The 14,233-nt window shown below is 50.5% G+C and overlaps 5 protein-coding genes across 5 annotated transcripts; 3 read left to right on the forward strand and 2 right to left on the reverse strand.

Annotated features, from left to right (window-relative positions):
* The first annotated feature begins 549 nt into the window (after positions 1-549).
* PV05_06166 (uncharacterized protein) lies at positions 550-2,841 on the forward strand. Its single transcript, XM_013458883.1, has one exon. The coding sequence runs from the start codon at positions 681-683 to the stop codon at positions 2,508-2,510; it is 1,830 nt and encodes a 609-aa protein (XP_013314337.1). The 5' UTR covers positions 550-680; the 3' UTR covers positions 2,511-2,841.
* Positions 2,842-3,098: 257 nt separating this feature from the next.
* PV05_06167 (uncharacterized protein) lies at positions 3,099-5,853 on the reverse strand. Its single transcript, XM_013458884.1, has one exon. It carries the CDS (start codon positions 5,722-5,724, stop codon positions 3,655-3,657), a length of 2,070 nt encoding a protein of 689 aa, XP_013314338.1. The 5' UTR covers positions 5,725-5,853; the 3' UTR covers positions 3,099-3,654.
* A 107-nt stretch (positions 5,854-5,960) lies between these two features.
* Positions 5,961-7,754, reverse strand: PV05_06168 (uncharacterized protein). The gene has a single exon (XM_013458885.1). The coding sequence runs from the start codon at positions 7,510-7,512 to the stop codon at positions 6,076-6,078; it is 1,437 nt and encodes a 478-aa protein (XP_013314339.1). The 5' UTR covers positions 7,513-7,754; the 3' UTR covers positions 5,961-6,075.
* Positions 7,755-8,045: 291 nt separating this feature from the next.
* PV05_06169 (uncharacterized protein) lies at positions 8,046-9,440 on the forward strand (the record flags this gene model as incomplete). Its single annotated transcript, XM_013458886.1, has 4 exons — positions 8,046-8,739; positions 8,788-8,958; positions 9,025-9,130; positions 9,202-9,440. The coding sequence occupies exons 1-4, from the start codon at positions 8,200-8,202 to the stop codon at positions 9,438-9,440; spliced, it is 1,056 nt and encodes a 351-aa protein (XP_013314340.1). The 5' UTR covers positions 8,046-8,199.
* A 506-nt stretch (positions 9,441-9,946) lies between these two features.
* PV05_06170 (uncharacterized protein) lies at positions 9,947-14,083 on the forward strand (the record flags this gene model as incomplete). The annotated part of the gene is made up of 12 exons (XM_013458887.1): positions 9,947-10,010; positions 10,069-10,444; positions 10,507-10,618; positions 10,672-10,687; positions 10,754-10,881; positions 10,943-11,025; positions 11,780-11,951; positions 12,012-12,551; positions 12,602-12,682; positions 12,732-13,384; positions 13,458-13,628; positions 13,726-14,083. 12 exons carry the CDS (start codon positions 9,947-9,949, stop codon positions 14,081-14,083), a joined length of 2,754 nt encoding a protein of 917 aa, XP_013314341.1.
* Between the last annotated feature and the right edge of the window lie 150 nt (positions 14,084-14,233).

Below are 14,233 nucleotides of genomic sequence, written 5' to 3' on the forward strand. Positions count from 1 at the left end.
AAGAGGTCGATAGAAAGCTGGGCTTGATGGGTTATGATGGCCTCGAAAGTAGCTGTTTCCGGACAAGGTCAGTATGTGGAGATGGTAAAGAGATGGAATCCTTGTGGATTCGGGTTGGATGGCGGTGCTGGGAGTGGCTTGAATTGAAAAGCAAGTCATGGATGTTACCGTGCAGACAACGAGATTAATTGGCTGGTGAAGAGCTTGGGCGCATGTTTTTGGGCATGGTAGGCATAAGCCTAAGCTCAATAATTGAGACTTGGGGGCCATCAGGGCTGACTACCTAGGGCCTCATGCAAGTCTAGGCGAGAGACAAGGGCTGGTGAGGCCTATGCAGGCCTGTAGCTTGCAGTCATCGAGACCTGCAGGTGATTGCAGGCCTGGTGCATTGCTTCTCCAATTCCGCTTAATGTCTAGGACTGCCGTGGACTGCCAACTGCTGCGCTACGTCACCGCTCTGCCCCACGCTTGATCTGAGCGCCTGTACACAATAAACAATCAATCTCGACTTCAACACCAGCGCTTATACCATTTATTTTCCCAGTTCCAATCCTCTTGGTTTCTTGTGTATCGTTCTGCCGGGAAAACAGACCCTGCATTTTCTTTGTTGCCGGTCATGCATTGCTTATGACACTCTATTTTAATGTTTATGGGTGACGGAGACCGGGATACTAACCGTCATGAACCACACACAGCTTGCAGATCTGCTTGCCAGAACAATGCCTCAAAACACCTCGACTGGCTCCTCCCACCGGACTGCTCATAGCTCAAACTTGTCACCTCGACAGAAGTTCCAGGCACACGTCCGCACGTTGAGCGACGACTCTCTCGCCTCTCGAAACACGCCATCCCCGCGTCGAGCGCCAGAATTGCAACACGTCTCTGGCCTGCGAGTGAAACCAGATGACAGTCCTCCACCACGAAATCCTGCTCGACCGAGCCCAGTCTACAGATATGACGAAGCAGATCTGCGCGTATCAAGGGATGGACAACCAGCATTCATTGCAGAAGAGCGCGAAGCTTGGGCGAGACCTTCGCCTCTGCGGATCCGGAAAAGACCCTCGACTGATGTTTATTTTCTACAGCCGCCAGAAGAAGACTCTCCAGTACGGCAGCCAAGCAAGGACACTCGAGGACTTCAGCCATTTGCCCCTTTCTCGGATGCTGTAGACGAGAATGAAAGACCAAAGACCAGTCGGGGACCAGACCCGAATCGACCCAGCTTTGATAATTATAATTCTAATGGAGATCAAGCATTGGTAACCCGCAATTCAAAGTTCGCGGAAGGGAGCATGAACAACCGTTCGGCTGGTATATCGTCGACCTGGCACAAACACGGTTCCATTTCTAGCCTTTCCGCTGCCGAGTCAGACAGAGAATCCACCCCACGAGCATCTCCACAACGTTCTTCGATTGATCTGGATGAGTTCAAACCACCCGCAGTCACTCCAGCTACCTTGAAACAACGTCTGCTCAAGATTGGGTCAACTTTCAAACACAATGAAAAGCCTACCAAGGTTGAAGCACAACCACAAGTCGAAAAGAAGAAGAAGGGCCTACGGAAGAGCATCTCAATGTGGAATATCCATAACATCGGCGACAAGAGGAAGACCCGTGCATCTGCTTCGACGCATGACCTTGATCCGAAACCATCAGCTCCCGATTCAACTGCTCATCATCCCACTTCGGATGTGCTTAACGATCGCAAAAGAAGAGCTGAGGAAGCCTACGCTGAGCAATTCGGTACAAAGAGGAGGAAGTCGGCGGGTGGCCAGGTCAATTTGCCGGCGGCGCCAGCAGAACCACGCCCGCTTCCCGTGCCCAAATCCCAGAGTAGAAACTCCGGAGGTAGCAGACGTGGTCGACGCGTCTCCTCCATCGCGATCAGCACCGATTCCGAAATGTCGGACGAGCACACTGACATTGATCACCACAAACGTCCGAGTCGTCGTGAGCTAGAGAAAGAGAATCATCAACTCCGAGAAATGCTTAAGCACCAACAGCCACGTCGAAAGTCTGATGGTAGTGCTCTTGTCCAGACGGTCTCAACGTCTGCATCCACGCAACATCTCGCAGAGTCTGACAACACGAATGATTCTCAGCCTCGCAAAGTATCCAGCAAGAAGCTAGATGTACCACCTCTACCGCCGATTCCAGATCGCGTCGCTCTACGAAACCTAAGTAATACGAGGAACCAGCCCAAGAACAAAGCCACTAATGCGAGCACGACGAATACAAGTGCTAATGCTAATCTTGATGGCGACTCGGAGGACCTGAAACGACCCCATCTCATAATCTCCGGTGCAGCGGGCCTACCTCGGCCAGTCTCGATGATTCTCGAGGAAGACGAGGAGGCAACTGAGAACAAGACGCCAACACCGAGTCCGAGTCCCAAGAGAAGAGTCCTCGAACCGAGTTCAGTGGAGAGGAGGAAGACGAGAGACCATATCGCCATGCAGATGAAGGGGTTCAAGAGGGAACAGTGGGAGTGGCCGGATGATGTTTTCTGACCGCCATGACGAGAGGACAATGAGTGGATTGATGGATTGACGGATGAAGGAAGAAAATCGAGTGATGAGCCAATAAATGGCTGGAAGTTATGCTGATGGTTGATAAGCATAGCTTCGTACGACGTGATGGAGCGAACGTTGACCTTTTTCTCATCCTACACAACCAAGAATGACATTTGGAATGAGTAGCGTTGGATCTGGATTTTGAGCGGAGTGTGCTTGGATGAGCTGAAGTGAGCTGGGTGGTCTGAGCGCTTTGTTGTTCGTTTTCTCTTCAGTTTGTAGCGTTCTTCGAACAGAAACCAATTTTGATACGCTTGAAGAACCCGCACTCGTGATTGACCTTGAGCAAAGGCTGGGTCTGACTGGTCTGCCTTGTGTCTGCCTTGCATATTTCCACCATGGCTATCGCAAGTCGACTTTTAGCAGTGTGCAGAGTATTCGCAGTTCGATGTCCTTGACAACATGTCAAGTTTGCATCCGGGTTCGTACTCTACTTATAGAACGGCAGGGCTGTGAAAGCCCGGACGTCGATAGAACTTGAACATGAATGTAAGGACATTTCAAGCCTGAGCGGAGTAAAAGATATCGTATTTCCCATCATATACACATCAATATCATATCACATCAACCCCAAAAATGGCCTATACCCATCCACCCCTTTCCCCAAAAGGCTAAGTAAGTGAAAACATTCATTCTCAGATCCCTTACGGAGTTACGCCCAAAGGATTTACAGTCATTCAGACGAGACACGCTCGCAGACCTACATACACTCAATTCGGCATGGTGACTGCACCAGCACAGCGTCCTCACAAAAGCGAACAGTGTGAGGTTTCGGAGTTGGAGTATGTCGGCGTAAGTAAACACAATGGAAGCGACGATATATTCGTGGCTCATGGAGGGGGGGATCATGGTGTTGGTAAAGGCTTTCAGTCGAAGAGGTAAGATTGGCAAGGTAGTTGGATGAGCGTGAGCGGGGCGAAAGTGAGTGGAGTCCAGTCTGGCAGAATAAAGTCAAAGCATTGTCGTTGAAACAAGGAGGTCATAATCGTGTTTGAAGTTCGGCCCTGGCTGGTCATGAGCTGTTCCCCCGTCGGTTCGAGTCCGCAGATGCAGGACGTCTTGCGACAATAGTGACAACTAATCATGTCCAGAACCAGCCACCTCGTCCGGGTCGGCGGGTACCATCTCCATCCTGCTTCTGCTGGTGCGCAGTCTCTCCTTCTGACTGTCTGTCTTGTTGGAGTGGAGCACTCGCTTTCGATGGTTGATGGGGATCGTCTTTCAGCGACTCGAGTACGAGTGTATCGTCTGAGTCTGGACGAGTTGCCAAGGACACAGCACGATCATGCCGATCGGGCGAAGAGGAGACAACAGTAGGCTCTTGTTTATGAGTCTGTTTGAGGATCGTAGAGTCCTCGAGAGGTGATGGGAATGCGCGTGGAATGTTCCTGACCTCCACACTTTCGTCGGATTCCTCAGTGCCGTCAGCGAAACGTTGCTTGTATGTACGCTTAGTCTCGACTGATCCATCCGGGAGAGTCCTTTCAGTGGTCGAAGTTGTTGTTGCGACAACGTGCTTTGCAGAATCGGTTGATTGGCCAGACGAGAAAAATGAGCTTTCGTAGGAATATGACGATGAGGAGGATGTTGACAGTACTGGAGTTGGGGCTTCTTCGATAGTTTGGGTTTGTTCTGGCTGGAACAGCTTCTCAGTGGCTGCCTGCGCCTTTTCGAAGTCCTCTTGCGCTGCTTCGACAGCAGACACGATCGAATCAGCAGCAGACAGAACGCTGCCAAAAATAGGGAAAGGTGCAAGAGGCTCGGTGGCCTTGTCAATCACGTCGTCAATAAAGTCTTCCTCTTTTTCTGTTAATTTGAGCGACGGTGTCGTTGATGGCTTCTCTTCGCTGTGCCTCCTGCAGCCCCATCTTCTTTCCCTTTCCCGCTTGCAATGGTCCTTGATATGCGGCGAACCCAGCGTAGTATTCGTGTCGTCGAGCCGTTTCATCAAGAGACCATCCTGATTGAAGCCCCAACGAGAGCCAAGACTTCCTCGGTGGACCATATCGTGGATCCACGTGCTAGGCGTGCGCCAGGTCGAGCAGTCTCTATCCACCATCTCGCCGGTCTGCTGTAAGCTAAGCAGATCCTCAAAGGCATCTGCCCAAGGCAGGCGTCTCGCCAACCTCTCATCAACTTCAGAATACCACCTTTGAAATAATCTTGGTCGGTAGATCTGGAATGGGACTCCTTCAGCATCCTGTATCCGCACCTTGAACAGCCTTGGTTGGGAAGGATTGCATAGATAGACCGGCGAATACTTGCTCAGCAGGAGCCAAGGAATCGTATCGTCAGTGTCAGTGAAAGGATCCATTCGGTGACTGCCGAACATCGTATAGGTTTTAGGACGAGCTGGTCGTGCCAATGCCTGGTCACGACCGTCTTTCGAGCCTTGATCATCACCTGAAGCCTCCGTCCTTTGTCTGCCATCCCAGCCAAAGGAGGAAAACCACGACTTTGACTGCTGATGTAAGGTATCCTGGACAGGAGCTTGGAACACTGGCACATCGTTGCCGTTACTGGTGTTTCGCAGTGTATCGTAGGCATCTAACTCAGTCTTCGCTTGTCCGTTGTCGTCATACAGTGCCGGGCATTTCGATGAGTTGCCTTGCGACCCAGTCCCGTTCAACGCGGGACATCTGGCCGCCGCTCCTCGAGTCCACCAAGGTGCGGTGTCTTGTGGAGAGGATGAGGCATTTTCCGCACGCGTCCACACATGCTCTGATATCCCTGGGGTTTCAAGCTGATGTCGTCTAATCTTGTCCGTACGCTCCTCGGTCGACTCAGGACCGTCCGGAGTTGTACTCTCGAGGTGTTGCCTAAGCCTTTCCATGCTCTCGCTGCGGCTTTTCGAACCCTGGAGCATTTGTCTCATTTCTTCCATCTCTTGTTCGACCTGTTTCCTCCATCCTTCCTGCCACTCTTGCCTTTGACGCATCATGTCATCCACGTCTTTCCTGGGTTGAAAGCCAAGCATACGGGGAACACCCTGGAAGAAGGATGAGAATTGGTCATCTGCAAAGCGACGGAACTGAATGAAGGGGTTCTCGTTCTCCTTGTCGGGTCGAGGGTAGGGAGTCTGATAGGTGGGGAAAGGGTCGAGCGGAGGTGGGATGGGAGGGTCTTTTTCTGGTGAGCCTTTCTCAGGCATGATGGCTAGGTGATAGAAATACACATAAGAGAAGCAGAAGAGATGAAACAATCGAGGCGTTTGATAAAGGGAGAGGAAGAAGAAGATGGATGGGGTGATGTTTGGTGCCTGGAGTCCACGAGGATGATGTGAGTCTCGCAGTGGATGAGTGTGGGGAGAATGGAAATCGCTGGCGTCAATTCAGTCTCAAGATACCAATAGACATTGTCAACGATTGGTTCAGCTGGTGGTGTCAAGGCATCAACATTCCTATTCATCTCAAAAAGCCTCTCAAAACATCCACTACTTTCATTACTCGGTAACAACACCAGCCATGACTACCACTTAGCCCACTAAGCTGATACAGCTGTATCACAACTTAGCCCTCTCCGGCACCTTTTCCCACGCCTCAGCAAACCCGGCATTACGCACCCAATGTGGATCTCCTGCTTCGACTGAGTCAATTGCCATGTGCGCCAATTTCAACCACATATCATCGCCCTTGATTGGGAATACATCCTCAGGCTCCTTCTCATAGGGCTTGCAAGCCTGGTGACCGTTTGCAAGAGCTCTCACTAGCTTACTCGCATGACCGTCGTCAGGAAATGCGTCAATTCGGCGTGCAATCTCTCCCCAACCGTCTTCTGGTTGCTGAGGCTTGTAGGTCTTGATTTCATCGATTAACAGCTCCGGGCTTCCACGCGAGACATACATGGCCAGATCGAGTCGACCCTTCCACTCCAAAAGCCTGCATTTGTTCTCGACACTCAACCATGGCTCGTCCACGAAAGCCGAAAAGAATATCGAGCAATTGACACAGTGCATGTAAAAGAAGTCAAACTTGACCTGCTTGTCCGGCCGCTGTGCTGCTGCCGCAAAATACACCGCAGCATTGATCATTTCTGCTGTCTTCTGCTTCAGCTGATCAGGTTTCACGGTCCATTGAGCGGCAATGTCAATCATTTCGTCAGGCGCTCTGACGAAGACACCATCTCGAAGTTTGTTCCCGTCATCTGAATGAGGAGAGTCGCGGAGCTTCTTATTCGCACGGCTTTCGTGGATCAGCTGTACCAGGCTTTTGGACTTAGTGCTGGCTTTGGCGGCATCTTCAGCGGCGTGCAGGAACTTCCCTGTCCAACCATCGTGTACTGCGGCTTGCGCAAGAGCCTCGACGATGATAGCCGGCTGCTTGAACTCCACACCAAAGCCAAGATGGATCAATGGATGTAGAAATCCTGCAAACATTCGGACAAGCATCTCCTCAGCATGCTCCGTCCGGGCAAAGACGTGTTCATTGATAACCGCCTCCCAACCTTTGTCCTCGATTTCCTTGCGGAAGAAGATTTCGAAATCATGAAAGTACTGCTCTTTGCCGAGGAAGTTCTTAAATTTGTCCGGGTCAGACATGTCTTGGACGTTGTGCTTCTCGACAGGATATTGCTGTCTCTGGTAGCCTTTGTTGATGTCAAAGGCATGTTGCATCTCGTCCGGTGTAGCGCCGAGAGCATATAATGTCAAGAGGTGGTGAGCAATGTGATTATGAAAGCCACTCCTGTTGAAAAACATATGATACCTGTCATGATTTTCCTGCAGTAGCTGACTCCCAATCTTGCCAGACTCGTGTGAGATATCTGGGACGTGGTAGACGCCTGCTTGAGCAGGATTTAGCTCGACGTGGGCTGCAGTGGCCATAGTTCGCCGACCAAGTGTTGGCGGAGGTTGAAAATGACGTATGCGGAACGCAGAGAAATGGGAGTGTATACTCTTCACTTGGGGAGACACTCTATCGAGTCGAGGTCTCAAGAACATTGATATACCTAAGCTCCTTCCTTCAGCAGGCTTCACACCTCTTTTGTTGAGGTAGGTAAGAAAATCAAGATCCTATGAGAGACAACGTTGCCTTTCGAAGACGTCAAATGAAGTCAGCGGATGCGATAGGTAGCCAATAGGAAATCTTCGATCACATTGTCTTTTCCCCTTGCGGCATTTTCGACACGTAAGAGATGCACGAGAAATTGATGACTGTGGCATGTTGCTCTCTGTGATTCAGGCAATGAAGAGATGTCATGGAGTGCGGCAAGGATAAGGCATGTTTTACTGCGGGATTTGAAGTTCCGCAATGCGGACCCCGTGGAGGATAGGTGGGTGTCGCTTGGCATGCGTGCCTTATCCGCCATCATCCGCTCTGTTCATGTGGAGGTGGCTCAAGCTTTGGCAGGTTCCTCTGGATATAGTAGTCCTAATGAGTCTTGCTAACGAGACCCTTCCCTAGTGTGGTGAGGAACATCTGTCCCACGCGTTGGGTGCGCGTAGCAAAACTGACACCAGCTTAAGGTATGTAATACCTCGGGCCGCCAGCACCCCCTTTAGCGCTTGTCCCGTAAGGCGAGGCAGCCGAGATTCTCTAAGTTGGATGGATTTCGTGCTTATATCCATTTCTCGCTGTCTCAATAATCGGAGCTAGAACGCGAGGGTCTGGGCAGAATATCAGAAACCATGGCACGCACTCGGACTTGGATATTATCAAATCATCGAGAGGGAAATCCGACGTATTCAGGCCCAAATCCAACTTTCACGCTCATCGAGAGAGACCTACCAGCCCTTAAGCCGGAACAGATTCTCGTTAAGGTCCTTTACTTCTCAAACGATCCTGCTCAGCGTACCTGGATTAAGCCGAGTAAAGATTTACCTAGCGAGCGTCATTATGTGAAACCAGTCGAACTCAATGCACCGATGCAAGCACGGGGTCTATGTGAAGTGCTAGAGTCGACGACCGACGCTTTGCCAAAGGGCACGATTGTCCTCGCCCGCGTCAATTGGAACGAGTACGCTGTTCTCGATGCCAAGGATGCCAGTCCTCGATCGCCTTTACCGGGCGGACTCAGTCTTTCACAATACCTTGGCGTCTTTGGCACTACAGGACTTACCGCTTATTATGGTCTGCTGGTGATAGGCGAGGCGAAACCAGAGCATCGTGTCGTCGTTAGTGGCGCTGCAGGTGCGACGGGCAGCATGGTAATACAGATAGCTAAGAAGGTAAGAAGACCTCGGACAAACGAGTGTGGTGCTCCTAACCTATGTTAGATTGTGGGTGCCAAAGAGGTCATTGGCATCGCTGGATCAGACGAAAAGTGCAGATTTGTGGTGGATACGCTAGGTGCTGACAAGTGTTTGAATTACAAAAGTCCTTCATTTCACGATGACCTCGTTGAAGCCACGGACGGTTACGTCGATATTTACTTTGACAACGTGGGTGTGAGTATCTTTCTAACCACAATCCTTATGATTATTCAAGAACTCATTATAATCTAATGGCTTTAGGGTGAAATATTGGACGCTATGCTAGCTCGACTCGTACAACACGGAGTCGTCGTCGCTTGTGGTTCAATCTCAGGGTATAACTCTGCGGCACCCACGGTCCTGAAAAGTGAGACTCGTTTCCAGACTGCTTTATCACACTCAACTGGTCGGGTTTCAAAGGCTAAACATATACCTTAGACTATTTCCAAGTCATCAGCATGAGGTTGCAGATCCGAGGGTTTATCGCCTCGGATTACATGCACAAGGCTCAAGAAGTGACTGATATATTTATCAAAGCCCTGGACGGAGGAAAACTGACCATTAACGATCAGCTTGAGCATGTTGTACCAACGCGTTTTGAGGATGTACCGAAGACGTGGTTGAAACTGTTTGACGGATCCAACACTGGAAAATTGGTGACAAAGCTAATATCTTAACCTGACATAACTGCGGGTCAAGGCATAAGCATTTAACTGCCGGGTTCGAAGGAATTAGTTCTTGGTCCGCCTTTGCAATAGTAAAACCATTCAAATATACTGTAAAACCGCTCCGGCGTAGGGAGCTGCTAGGTGACTAAAGATGGATGTGCAGTTGTTTGCTATTGAATGGCGCCCCTGCGCTCGTAGACATGTGAAATATGTGAATCTCCAATATCGACATATAGCCAGTCTGTTCCTCTACATAGCGGTGTGCCCTCGGTTGGCGCCTGCCGGAGGCCGAGGGAAATCTATCACCCAAAGCCCAGGACCTATTTGGGTCATAAGACAACTTAGAAAGCCGACAGTCATACCTTCCAGCCCTTCCCTTGGACTCGCAGAGAATCGATACAATCCGACATCTTCGGGTGACAGTCCGTCAGCGCAAAGTTGCCAACAGGCGCTGTTCCGGGATTTGGGCTGTGGGAATAGGCCTTCGGAAAGATTCAGCCTGACCGACTACGAAGATGTACACAGATAACCCTAAACTCCTGAATGGAGGCGTCGCATTCATCACCGGCGCTGGTCAGGGTACGTATAGGCACATGAGATCAGTTGACAACCAAGAATCTCTAAAAACCCATCGCAGGTATCGGCGAGGCTACGGCTTTGCAGTTCGCCAAATGTGGAGCATCAGCGTTAGCAATAAGCGACATCAATCTCTCATCTTTGGAGAAAGTCGCGCAAAAGCTCAGGTCCGAGTATTCAGAGGTGGAGGTTGAGGCAATCTACATCGATACAAGCCACGAGCAGAGTATCATCGATGCTCATAAAGTAGCCATTGAGCGTTTCGGCAGGATTGATTACGCAGTCAACAATGCAGGCGTAGCAGGTCCCTTCAAGTCGTCCATTGACATGTCTCGAGAACAGTTCTTGTTCGGTATCAATATCAATATGGTCGGCGTGTGGCTGTGCCAGAGAGAACAGCTCAAACAAATGCAGAAGCAGGAAGGGCTCACTCCAGGGTAAGTTGCCAACCAGCTGGCTTAAGGCCTAACCCGAGCTTTGATACTAAGCACATACAAAGGGCAAGCCGGGGAACGATCGTCAATCTGTCATCTATCTATGGCCATAAGTGCGGCGACTCGAACACCTCTTATGGTACCGCAAAGCATGCTGTGCTCGGAATCACACGAAATGTAAGCAGCGTGGATCGATTCGTCCTGGAGTGCAACTCAAACGTCATCTACAGGATGCAGTCAACCATGGTAAGCATGGGATACGTATCAACGCTGTCTGTCCAGGGTGTGACCCCCGGAGTTGGCCATGTCTAGAAATTTACCTTGCTGATCCTGACAGCTTCATCGAGACCCCGATGACAAGTAGGTCAGAAGGTCCATCCCCAGGTATGAAGAGATATCTGGCTACCGTTCCAATGGAACGACTAGGACAGCCCGAGGAGGTGAGAAATGATTTGATTCTGGTGTGGCTTGTCAGAAACCAATGGGGCTGACATTCCGCAGGTAGCAGACGTGATTTTGTTTCTATCCTCGCCGTTGAGTCGATACATGACTGGAACAGACATCATGGTAGATGGCGGTTTCCGGTGCGTGTAACTAGTGTCAAGACTAAATGGCGAACCTGCTAATCGGTATCTGCCTTGGTCATGCCGGACGTGGACTCGGTACATGCTCTACATACTAGAGTTAGGGACTAGCGTCTTGACTTGATGACCCCTCGGCTATCGGGCCAAACCCTTTCTTCGTATTGTTGGCCTGGGCTGAAGTTGCTGTGTGCTCGCCGTGAAGGCGATTCAGCCGAGGCCTTCCCTCCTCCCCTCCTTGCGGCTCGGTGATTTGGGTGTCCCTTTTTGCCAGATTGCGAGCTGCAGATGTGATTGTAGGGGCAAGCAAATTGCATTCTGTCCTTCCTCAACCAAAGGGAACTGTCGCCGCTACATTCCGTATGATGTAGCTTAGACAGTGTAGACGGAATATCCCAAGCAGAGGCTCATTCTGCCAACGCATGTTCGGATCGCGAGGTCCCATTCCGATCGTTGAAAGGCCTGATCGCAACTCCAAGCTTGAGCACCAGCCTCTGGGCTTCCATCGGCTCTGCACCCTCCCAGATCCTTTCATCAGGCACCATGGCAATCCCGTCTGAAAAACAACACGCTAGGAACAACAGAGCAAGGAAAGCGTGTCTCAGCTGTCGCAGTCGGAAAGTACGTTGCGATACCACTTCGAGGGCTCCTCAGCCATGCACGAACTGCGCATTAGATAATGTGCATTGTGTTGTCGTGCCGCGTCTGTAAGCGTTTCTGACTCTCCACGTGGTGAAGAAATACTGAGTCCAGTCAGACCGAGGGGGCAAAATCGACCAGTCGACCCGCAACAATCTCACAATAACAATGCGAACGTTGCAAGGTATTCTGCACCTCCGCAACGGCAATACGATGACATGGTTGAAGTTCAAAATCAGCCGGCCGATACAATGGCGCCCGATGTAGAGGCGGGATCTACTCCAGATTATGTACGCTCCCTCGTATAAGCATCTTCCTCCACCTCGTTTCTCATCTAATGCCGTGACAAGACAGTCCAGCCACCGCATCAACTTACCGTTGGCGGCAACCCAATATCGTCTGTAGGACTCTTCAGTGACCCTCATGCTACGACGCACGACATGGATTTGTACTTCGACAGCAGCTTCCCGGATGAGGATATTCTTGGCCAGTACATGGATCTAGCGGACATTGGTGACCCCTTCAACTTCCATGCAGGTGCCTCTAACCCTGTACAGGACTTCTCGCTCAATAACGGAAGCTGCGCAAGTGACATTACTTCGCTGTCGGCAGATGCTACATGCTACTTCCGGTCCCCACTCCCTTGGGTTCGAGACTGGTTGGTGTCCCGCGCCCACGACAACGGACAACACACAAAATTGCTGAAAGATAGAGCTTTCATCCTTCCCAGCTCCGAAGAAATTAGGATGGCCATCATGCTGTACTTCACACACCTACAGCCTAGACTCCCCGTCCTGAGCGAGCGCGAATTTCACGGGCTCTTGTCAGGGGCACAGTCCAAGCCGATAAGTCTGGCGCTGCTGTATGCTATTCTATTCGTTGCAACTCCTGTGAGTACTGCCAAAGCCAATTCGCATAACACCAGTACTCATAATGTTAGTATCTAGCTGCGGAAGGACGAAGACTGGCGGGATACAACTCATTCTTTGCTGCAACGTGCGACTTCTATTCGAGAGCAGCGGTAGGTGTACGGCTGTGTATTTCCTTGGCTGAGGCTGACCTCCTTCCAGTTGCTTCTCAGGCTAGGTTGCGAAGAGGATCCACTTCGCATGGTCCAAATATTTCTGCTTTTAAGCACCTATCGATCTTTCGAGAACCGCTATTATGAGAATGAACGCTACGTCGTCAAAGCGTACGAGCTTCTTGTGGAGAACAATGCTTTACAGCAAGATTCCAATCCTCCCAGACCGGATCTACTAGGATGGAAGCGAGCCACCATGTGTTTTATGTCCCGGGCTGCGTGTTTACTCATTGCACTCAAAAGGACCAGCAAGCCAGAAATGTTTGGGTCTTTTCCGTCATTTTGGCGCAACGTCTCTTTGGATGACTTCAAGGAAGACTACGAATTCTCGTGGTATTTGAGTGCCGAGGCCAAGAAAAACACTTACCAATTGTTCGTCGCCCTTTTCCAGCTTCAGATGGGCGTGGTTCCTCTTGGGAAGCTGCTGGTGAATCGGATGGCACTAGACGCCGGCAATCTGACGCACAGCCAGGCCTCGCCATACGCGGGCGAGCACTTGTCCATCGAAGATATTGAGCTCAAAATAGACGGATGGAAACAGGAAAATAACGGCTTACTGGATACAAAGCCGCTGGAATCGTTCTCGTCGGCAGATCTGAAAGCCTTCAAGATAGCCCAAGCTTTCACAAGGCTTTCGTACGAGTATGTGTATCGCCACGTTGGTGGTTTTATTGTTAGCCTCCTTGCCTGCTGACGAATTTCAAAGGTATTTTAGATCTGAGCTATACCATACGACCTTGATAGTGGATACGAGCGTCCTTACAAAGTGGGCCATCAGACTCCGCGAGTCGTCTCGAATATCGCTTCGTGAGTCGGTCGCAACAACTGTAGCTATCGTGGAAACCCTGGTGACTGAAGGTCTTTCTGCCTTTCTTCCCCCGGGAAGGTAAGTCCTCCAATCTCCATGCCTTCAGAAATATCTCCTGCCAGTTCATAGCTACCGTCTGGATGTCGTGAAATTGGCACAGCTAACATGAATGTAGTCTGTGCTGCATTATAATTCCACTGACAATCTTCCACGTGCATCTAAAAACAACATCAATATTTGACCCGCCCATGCTGGAGAAACTTTCTTTGTGCGCTAAAGTCGTGCAAGATCTGTGTCGACTGCACGATCCTGCCCGCTTCTTCCACGCTCTAATAAGTTCAACACTAGCATTGGTTGAGCGATGGCAACAGACAGAACTTCAAGCCCAAGCGGCTCACAGCAAGGATACTGATACGGGAACCAACAGTCTGACATGCACCGAGCATAACAACGTGCCATTGCCGGGACTAGTTCTGCACTCCTCAATCATTCGGTTTCAGAATCAGGCGTACGCCAACGGGACACCTCAATAAGCGTACCTGAATCCCAAGTGTTATTCCGAAGGTTAAGTTCCGATGCTTTATACAACCGAACATGAATGGCTCTCAAAGACTCCTTGAATCAAAGTTTGCCCATTGAAGGCTCATCGACGAACTTGCGACATATGCCAAAATCAATCTGGA

This window comes from Exophiala xenobiotica (assembly GCF_000835505.1).
Source record: "Exophiala xenobiotica strain CBS 118157 unplaced genomic scaffold supercont1.4, whole genome shotgun sequence".
Lineage (NCBI taxonomy): Eukaryota > Fungi > Ascomycota > Eurotiomycetes > Chaetothyriales > Herpotrichiellaceae > Exophiala > Exophiala xenobiotica.